General features: G+C 50.2%; 2 protein-coding genes across 2 annotated transcripts; both read right to left on the bottom strand.

Annotated features, from left to right (window-relative positions):
- On the bottom strand, positions 1 to 376 carry LOC118516497 (histone H2B-like). Its single transcript, XM_036062427.1, is given in 2 exon segments — positions 1 to 342; positions 344 to 376. Coding segments are annotated over 2 exon segments (375 nt in total).
- A 4,245-nt stretch (positions 377 to 4,621) lies between these two features.
- On the bottom strand, positions 4,622 to 5,320 carry LOC118516496 (histone H2B). The gene has a single exon (XM_036062426.1). It carries the CDS (start codon positions 5,267 to 5,269, stop codon positions 4,895 to 4,897), a length of 375 nt encoding a protein of 124 aa, XP_035918319.1. The 5' UTR covers positions 5,270 to 5,320; the 3' UTR covers positions 4,622 to 4,894.
- Positions 5,321 to 9,735: the final 4,415 nt, after the last annotated feature.

Consider the following 9,735-nt stretch of genomic DNA (forward strand, 5'->3'; position numbering starts at 1 on the left):
TTACTTCGAGCTGGTGTACTTGGTGACTGCCTTGGTTCCTTCGGAGACGGCGTGCTTGGCCAGCTCACCGGGCAGCAGCAGGCGGACGGCGGTTTGGATTTCGCGGGACGTGATCGTCGAGCGCTTGTTGTAGTGCGCCAGGCGGGACGCTTCGGCAGCGATGCGCTCGAAGATGTCGTTCACGAAACTGTTCATGATGCTCATCGCCTTCGAGGAAATACCGGTGTCCGGGTGGACCTGCTTCAACACCTTGTAGATGTAGATAGCGTAGCTCTCCTTGCGGGTCTTCCTTTTCTTCTTCTTGTCCGACTTGGAGATGTTTTTCTGGGCCTTGCCAGACTTTCTTCGCAGCCTTTCCACTGGTTTTCGGTGCCATTTCGCTAGCTTACGACGGGTACGATGCCAACTGTCGGAGAGTAGAAACGCGTTTGATACCGATCCAATCGCTTCATTCGGCTTTTATTTGGAACTGAGGTGACAGGCGCGCAACCAGAGAGGAGATTGCCGACGTTTTCTCTCCCGGTATATAAACGAGAAAAGGGCGCGTTTTCTGGCACAAGCGAACAAGCTACGAAGCATCGCACATCGCCGCATCGCGCTCTCAACGAACTCAACTGAAACCCAAGCCTTCATCATGTCTGGCCGTGGAAAGGGAGGAAAAGTGAAGGGAAAGGCAAAGTCCCGCTCGAACCGTGCTGGTCTGCAGTTCCCAGTTGGCCGTATCCATCGTCTGCTGCGCAAAGGCAACTATGCCGAGCGTGTCGGTGCCGGCGCACCAGTGTATCTGGCTGCCGTGATGGAGTACCTGGCCGCTGAAGTGTTGGAATTGGCAGGAAACGCTGCACGAGACAACAAGAAGACGCGCATCATCCCGCGTCATCTGCAGCTGGCCATCCGCAACGACGAGGAATTGAACAAGCTGCTGTCCGGTGTGACCATCGCCCAGGGTGGTGTGCTGCCCAACATTCAGGCCGTGCTGTTGCCGAAGAAGACCGAAAAGAAGGCCTAAGCTCACTAGCCAGCCACCAGCTGCTCCACCAAAAACCGTCCTTTTCAGGGCGACAAATCGTATTGCTAAAGAATATGTTGAACCATTCCTGTTCCCTCCCTAACCGTACCTTCGAAAATCCGCATGGAGAACGCTCAAGTATCCCACCCAGCCTGCCAGCCTGTCTCAGGTAACGCATGCGAGATGAAGTAGAAGCTGACACACAGCCTCATTAACCTGATCCGCATCCGCCTGACCTTCAGTGCAGGGTAGCCAAAACATCCCATAAAAATTAAAATAACAAACCTTGTACAGGTAGGAATTAACCCTCCCACACGGACAGGACTGAGGATATGAGGCTTTCTTAATTAAACAAATTCTACGCTGTTTCTCGACCCGACCGACTGCACATGTATTTCCATTCCATACAATCTTTTGATAAAAGACTCGGCGAATAGGCGCCAAAACGGGTTCGGCAATCCTCTACACGTCAAGCAGCGGCCTGGTTGGGACATACAAGTTTAGTCTGTAGTCCCGCAACAAATAATTTCTTCTTCTTCCCAGGCATTACAAGCTCGAGCGGTCTTGGCCTGCCATTTCTGGCTTTCTGTGACTTGATTGTACCCGTAGCAAAGTAGTCAGAACGTTGTACGCCCCTAGGCGGTCTGGATGGGATGTAAACCCCGGTCCTATTGTGTGTACCCGGAGCCAATTTCGCTGGTTCAGCGACTCGATGCCCAAATCGTATCTTGGGACTGTTTCAAAATTGCCCCAATAGAAATGTAGTTTTATTTCTATCTAATGCTAGTTTTGTTTTCGTTCCATTCGCATTCCCATTCCATATTCCAGGGACCAGCCTTGGCCGTGAACAACACAACACACAGGGTTTGGTCTGATAAAAGTACACAGTTTTGAGATTGTATCGAAGGATCGAATAAAATTGCTTCACAAACTTCACCAACCACCACCCAGAAGAGTTGTGATTTTTTCACAACTACCCCCACGGGGGACTAAAAACGACGGCGGCGGTGGCAAAAGGAGTGCCAATGGGAGTGATCTGGTTGTTTGTACAACGCGTACGTCGGTGCCATCACTGGTGCGGGTACAATAATATTAAATGTGCATGTTCATAGGCGACGACATAGTTTAAAAAAAACGATGACACTTATCGTCTGAAACCGTCGTCGTTGGTCTAAATAAACGCGTCCTCAAGGGGAAAAGGCGCGCACGCATTAAACGTCGGGTAAAAGGTCGGGCGCGTCATTTTGTTTTTAAGTGGAGTTTCTGTTTTCCAGTCGTTTAAGCAATGTGTGGCGCTTGGGCAGCACCGATCGAACTAAGGAGCAGTAGAGCATCCTGATGGAGATTGCATACGCGATGGGCGCAAACACTTATACTGAAATGATTCTATCCTGTTAATAATATGTTGTTGTGAACGAGTCCACATGAGGCTTTCGAATTCTAGGATCGGCCGGACAATTGTACAGTACTGAGATTTCGCACTTAATCTGTGCGAAGCAGGCCTTGGTCACGAACTGCATTTGTGCGGGCAACAGAGGAATCAGCTATTTTATAAGATAGCATATCTCGAGACGCATGAGCGTAGCGAAAGCTTCGCCAGAGAAATCACACAAAAAGAGAGCGTTTCTATCAACAGTTCGTAACGTTTCTCTCGATCCTTGCGTGTGCGACGGCAGGCTTTTCAATGCTGCTTTTTTATGACACTATACATATGTTTGATTTTCACTGATCACAATCGGGAAGGGACCTGCGCGTGTTGCTCGTCTCACTTCATGGACAGTTCCGTACGTTGCTACGAAATTAAAAACAAACCCCTGTGGTACCGTGTCTCAGCGTCTGCACTAGATGGCGTCTCTCTTTGAGCATGCCTGAACACTGGTTCTGTTCGATATTCGAATCACCGCAAACGAACACCAATGATCACTTAAAATAATTCTCAATATTTTCAAACCAACCATCGATCAAAGTTGTAAAATGTAGGCATTTTAGGCAACGCTAACGGATTGTGGTCCTGAAAAGGACCGTTGAGATGAGCTGGCAACAGCTGTGTTCGCTGGCTGGCGGGGTCGTCGGGCTTAACCTCCGAAACCGTACAGAGTGCGACCTTGACGCTTCAGCGCGTACACGACGTCCATCGCTGTGACGGTCTTGCGCTTGGCGTGTTCGGTGTAGGTGACCGCATCACGGATCACGTTCTCCAGGAATACCTTCAGCACGCCACGAGTTTCCTCGTAAATCAGGCCAGAGATACGCTTCACTCCTCCACGGCGGGCCAGACGACGGATAGCTGGCTTGGTGATTCCCTGGATGTTATCGCGCAGCACTTTGCGATGACGCTTGGCTCCTCCTTTGCCCAGACCTTTGCCTCCCTTTCCGCGTCCAGTCATTTTGATCCGTAAGGTTCAGGTTCACAATGCACAATAAATGCTCTCGGCGCGAGACCGCGCCATTATATACACTTTAGGCCACACCAACACATGCGTACCCTCTGTCGTACGCTCGCTGCGAGGAAGTGTGCATGTGTGCAGGCCGAGCGATCTTATAAAAGGGGCGTCGGAAGTCGTGAAACTCTATTTCAGAAGCCACTTCGCATCGAGAAAGACACGCTCACGTCCCGCTACCCTCAGCCAACAGTGTACAATGGCCCGTACGAAGCAAACTGCCCGTAAATCGACCGGAGGCAAGGCCCCGCGCAAGCAGCTGGCCACCAAGGCCGCTCGCAAGAGTGCTCCGGCCACCGGAGGAGTGAAGAAGCCGCATCGTTACCGTCCGGGAACCGTAGCCCTGCGTGAAATCCGTCGCTACCAGAAGTCGACCGAGCTGCTCATCCGCAAGCTGCCCTTCCAGCGTCTGGTTCGTGAAATTGCGCAAGACTTCAAGACCGACCTGCGTTTCCAGAGCTCGGCCGTGATGGCCCTGCAGGAAGCCAGCGAGGCGTACCTTGTCGGCCTGTTCGAGGACACCAACCTGTGCGCCATCCACGCGAAGCGCGTCACCATCATGCCGAAAGACATCCAGCTGGCCCGTCGCATCCGTGGAGAGCGTGCCTAAGTCGTCGCTGTCCCTCGAGCGGCAGTCTCGCCCCAAACAAAAACGGTCCTTCTCAGGACCACCAGAAATGTTGAGCAAAAGAGTAATGTTGAAATCATCCTCCTTCCAATCATGTCGATTCATTTTGTTGGTTAGAAAAATGTTGCATGGAGTACTCGATGCGCGCGTGTTGTTGGCATGGGAGCCTAGAGAATAGCTTTGCTTGGTTGAGTGGTACGCGACGCCACACCAACAAGGTACCCGTGTGAAGCGATCGCCATGGACATGAAATTCTATTTTCAGGTCAAGCCAGGAAGTCATGATTGCCATCAATGTTTACCACAATGCAGCAATACTCCGATGTACGCTAATGTTTCAAAACTGATAGTTCATAATTGTTTGTACGAAAACGTTTTATCATAATTCTGCACTGCATTCATCACAAACATATATGCATGGAGTACATACAAACATGAATAATATTCATAAACACAAGTAATGTCTCAGGCAAGCAAAAGGATGAGTAAATGAACGATACAAAATGCTGCTCTCCGTTGGAGAAACCCAGGTTAGAAAATCATCATCCTTTCTCGCTTTGGTAGGTTTACTTTTTGCTTAGATAGAGCGAGATAGACGATTTTGTTACCTGGGAACGCTAGGAAATGCCCCGTAAGTGGCTGTCTACCGCGATTCTATTGTGCAACTTGAATATTGTGCGACTGGAATTAGTTGGTTACATTTGATGATGGAGAGTTGGGTTGGGACAAATTCTTTTCGACAGATGCGTATTGTGGTCCTGAAAAGGACCGGTTGGTTGGATGGATAGATGGATGAGCTTCCCCCGTCCGTCGAGAATTACTTCGAGCTGGTGTACTTGGTGACTGCCTTGGTTCCTTCGGAGACGGCGTGCTTGGCCAGCTCACCGGGCAGCAGCAGGCGGACGGCGGTTTGGATTTCGCGGGACGTGATCGTCGAGCGCTTGTTGTAGTGCGCCAGGCGGGACGCTTCGGCAGCGATGCGCTCGAAGATGTCGTTCACGAAACTGTTCATGATGCTCATCGCCTTCGAGGAAATACCGGTGTCCGGGTGGACCTGCTTCAACACCTTGTAGATGTAGATAGCGTAGCTCTCCTTGCGGGTCTTCCTTTTCTTCTTCTTGTCCGACTTGGAGATGTTTTTCTGGGCCTTGCCAGACTTCTTCGCAGCCTTTCCACTGGTTTTCGGTGCCATTTCGCTAGCTTACGACGGGTACGATGCCAACTGTCGGAGAGTAGAAACGCGTTTGATACCGATCCAATCGCTTCATTCGGCTTTTATTTGGAACTGAGGTGACAGGCGCGCAACCAGAGAGGAGATTGCCGACGTTTTCTCTCCCGGTATATAAACGAGAAACGGGCGCGTTTTCTGGCACAAGCGAACAAGCTACGAAGCATCGCACATCGCCAGCGTCGCGCTCTCAACGAACTCAACTGAAACCCAAGCCTTCATCATGTCTGGCCGTGGAAAGGGAGGAAAAGTGAAGGGAAAGGCAAAGTCCCGCTCGAACCGTGCTGGTCTGCAGTTCCCAGTTGGCCGTATCCATCGTCTGCTGCGCAAAGGCAACTATGCCGAGCGTGTCGGTGCCGGCGCACCAGTGTATCTGGCTGCCGTGATGGAGTACCTGGCCGCTGAAGTGTTGGAATTGGCAGGAAACGCTGCACGAGACAACAAGAAGACGCGCATCATCCCGCGTCATCTGCAGCTGGCCATCCGCAACGACGAGGAATTGAACAAGCTGCTGTCCGGTGTGACCATCGCCCAGGGTGGTGTGCTGCCCAACATTCAGGCCGTGCTGTTGCCGAAGAAGACCGAAAAGAAGGCCTAAGCTCACTAGCCAGCCACCAGCTGCTCCACCAAAAACCGTCCTTTTCAGGGCGACAAATCGTATTGCTAAAGAATATGTTGAACCATTCCTGTTCCCTCCCTAACCGTACCTTCGAAAATCCGCATGGAGAACGCTCAAGTATCCCACCCAGCCTGCCAGCCTGTCTCAGGTAACGCATGCGCGATGAAGTAGAAGCTGCCACACAGCCTCATTAACCTGATCCGCATCCGCCTGACCTTCAATGCAGGGTAGCCAAAACATCCCATAAAAATTAAAATAACAAACCTTGTACAGGTAGGAATTAACCCTCCCACACGGACAGGACTGAGGATATGAGGCTTTCTTAATTAAACAAATTCTACGCTGTTTCTCGACCCGACCGACTGCACATGTATTTCCATTCCATACAATCTTTTTGATAAAAGACTCGGCGAATAGGCGCCAAAACGGGTTCGGCAATCCTCTACACGTCAAGCAGCGGCCTGGTTGGGACATACAAGTTTAGTTCGGTAGTCCCGCAACAAATAATTTCTTCTTCTTCCCAGGCATTACAACCTCGAGCGGTCTTGGCTTGCCATTTCTGGCTTTCTGTGACTTGATTGTACCCGTAGCAAAGTAGTCAGAACGTTGTACGCCCCTAGGCGGTCTGGATGGGATCTAAACCCCGGTCCTATTGTGTGTACCCGGAGCCAATTTCGCTGGTTCAGCGACTCGATGCCCAAATCGTATCTTGGAATGTTTCAAATTGCCCCAATAGAAATGTAGTTTTATTTTTATCTTATGCTAGTTTTGTTTTCGTTCCATTCGCATTCCCATTCCATATTCCAGGGACCAGCCTTGCCCGTGAACAACACAACACACAGGGTTTGGTCTGATAATAGTACACAGTTTTGACATTGTATTGAAGGATCGAATAAAATTGCTTCACAAATTTCACCAACCACCACCCAGAAGAGTTGTGATTTTTTCACAACTACCCCCACGGGGGACTAAAAACGACGGCGGCGGTGGCAAAAGGAGTGCCAATGGGAGTGATCTGGTTGTTTGTACAACGCGTACGTCGGTGCCATCACTGGTGCGGGTACAATAATATTAAATGTGCATGTTCATAGGCGTCGACATAGTTTAAAAAAAACGATGACACTTATCGTCTGAAACCGTCGTCGTTGGTCTAAATAAACGCGTCCTCGAGGCGAAAATGCGCGCACGCATTAAACGTCGGGTAAAAGGTCGGGCGCGTCATTTTGTTTTTATGTGGAGTTTCTGTTTTCCAGTCGTTTAAGCAATGTGTGGCGCTTGGGCAGCACCGATCGAACTAAGGAGCAGTAGAGCATCCTGATGGAGATTGCATACGCGATGGGCGCAAACACTTATACTGAAATGATTCTATCCTGTTAATAATATGTTGTTGTGAACGAGTCCACATGAGGCTTTCGAATTCTAGGATCGGCCGGACAATTGTACAGTACTGAGATTTCGCACTTAATCTGTGCGAAGCAGGCCTTGGTCACGAACTGCATTTGTGCGGGCAACAGAGGAATCAGCTATTTTATAAGATAGCATATCTCGAGACGCATGAGCGTAGCGAAAGCTTCGCCAGAGAAATCACACAAAAAGAGAGCGTTTCTACCAACACTTCGTAACGTTTCTCTCGATCCTTGCGTGTGCGACGGCAGGCTTTTCAATGCTGCTTTTTTGTGACACTATACATATGTTTGATTTTCACTGATCACAATCGGGAAGGGACCTGCGCGTGTTGCTCGTCTCACTTCATGGACAGTTCCGTACGTTGCTACGAAATTAAAAAAAAACCCCTGTGGTACCGTGTCTCAGCGTCTGCACTAGATGGCGTCTCTCTTTGAGCATGCCTGAACACTGGTTCTGTTCGATATTCGAATCACCGCAAACGAACACCAATGATCACTTAAAATAATTCTCAATATTTTCAAACCAACCATCGATCAAAGTTGTAAAATGTAGGCATTTTAGGCAACGCTAACGGATTGTGGTCCTGAAAAGGACCGTTGAGATGAGCTGGCAACAGCTGTGTTCGCTGGCTGGCGGGGTCGTCGGGCTTAACCTCCGAAACCGTACAGAGTGCGACCTTGACGCTTCAGCGCGTACACGACGTCCATCGCTGTGACGGTCTTGCGCTTGGCGTGTTCGGTGTAGGTGACCGCATCACGGATCACGTTCTCCAGGAATACCTTCAGCACGCCACGAGTTTCCTCGTAAATCAGGCCAGAGATACGCTTCACTCCTCCACGGCGGGCCAGACGACGGATAGCTGGCTTGGTGATTCCCTGGATGTTATCGCGCAGCACTTTGCGATGACGCTTGGCTCCTCCTTTGCCCAGACCTTTGCCTCCCTTTCCGCGTCCAGTCATTTTGATCCGTAAGGTTCAGGTTCACAATGCACAATAAATGCTCTCGGCGCGAGACCGCGCCATTATATACACTTTAGGCCACACCAACACATGCGTACCCTCTGTCGTACGCTCGCTGCGAGGAAGTGTGCATGTGTGCAGGCCGAGCGATCTTATAAAAGGGGCGTCGGAAGTCGTGAAACTCTATTTCAGAAGCCACTTCGCATCGAGAAAGACACGCTCACGTCCCGCTACCCTCAGCCAACAGTGTACAATGGCCCGTACGAAGCAAACTGCCCGTAAATCGACCGGAGGCAAGGCCCCGCGCAAGCAGCTGGCCACCAAGGCCGCTCGCAAGAGTGCTCCGGCCACCGGAGGAGTGAAGAAGCCGCATCGTTACCGTCCGGGAACCGTAGCCCTGCGTGAAATCCGTCGCTACCAGAAGTCGACCGAGCTGCTCATCCGCAAGCTGCCCTTCCAGCGTCTGGTTCGTGAAATTGCGCAAGACTTCAAGACCGACCTGCGTTTCCAGAGCTCGGCCGTGATGGCCCTGCAGGAAGCCAGCGAGGCGTACCTTGTCGGCCTGTTCGAGGACACCAACCTGTGCGCCATCCACGCGAAGCGCGTCACCATCATGCCGAAAGACATCCAGCTGGCCCGTCGCATCCGTGGAGAGCGTGCCTAAGTCGTCGCTGTCCCTCGAGCGGCAGTCTCGCCCCAAACAAAAACGGTCCTTCTCAGGACCACCAGAAATGTTGAGCAAAAGAGTAATGTTGAAATCATCCTCCTTCCAATCATGTCGATTCATTTTGTTGGTTAGAAAAATGTTGCATGGAGTACTCGATGCGCGCGTGTTGTTGGCATGGGAGCCTAGAGAATAGCTTTGCTTGGTTGAGTGGTACGCGACGCCACACCAACAAGGTACCCGTGTGAAGCGATCGCCATGGATATGAAATTCTATTTTCAGGTCAAGCCAGGAAGTCATGATTGCCATCAATGTTTACCACAATGCAGCAATTCTCCGATGTACGCTAATGTTTCAAAACTGATAGTTCATAATTGTTTGTACGAAAACGTTTTATCATAATTCTGCACTGCATTCATCACAAACATATATGCATGGAGTACATACAAACATGAATAATATTCATAAACACAAGTAATGTCTCAGGCAAGCAAAAGGATGAGTAAATGAACGATACAAAATGCTGCTCTCCGTTGGAGAAACCCAGGTTAGAAAATCATCATCCTTTCTCGCTTTGGTAGGTTTACTTTTTGCTTAGATAGAGCGAGATAGACGATTTTGTTACCTGGGAACGCTAGGAAATGCCCCGTAAGTGGCTGTCTACCGCGATTCTATTGCGCAACTTGAATATTGTGCGACTGGAATTAGTTGGTTACATTTGATGATGGAGAGTTGGGTTGGGACAAATTCTTTTCGACAGATGCGTATTGTGGTCCTGAAA

This window comes from Anopheles stephensi, unplaced genomic scaffold (genome assembly GCF_013141755.1).
Source record: "Anopheles stephensi strain Indian unplaced genomic scaffold, UCI_ANSTEP_V1.0 ucontig302, whole genome shotgun sequence".
NCBI classification, from domain to species: Eukaryota; Metazoa; Arthropoda; class Insecta; order Diptera; family Culicidae; genus Anopheles; species Anopheles stephensi.

What these genes read in the sequence shown, in the direction of transcription:
- LOC118516496 (XM_036062426.1), bottom strand. Translation starts at nt 5,269, where the DNA reads ATGGCACCGAAAACCAGTGGAAAGGCTGCGAAGAAGTCTGGCAAGGCC.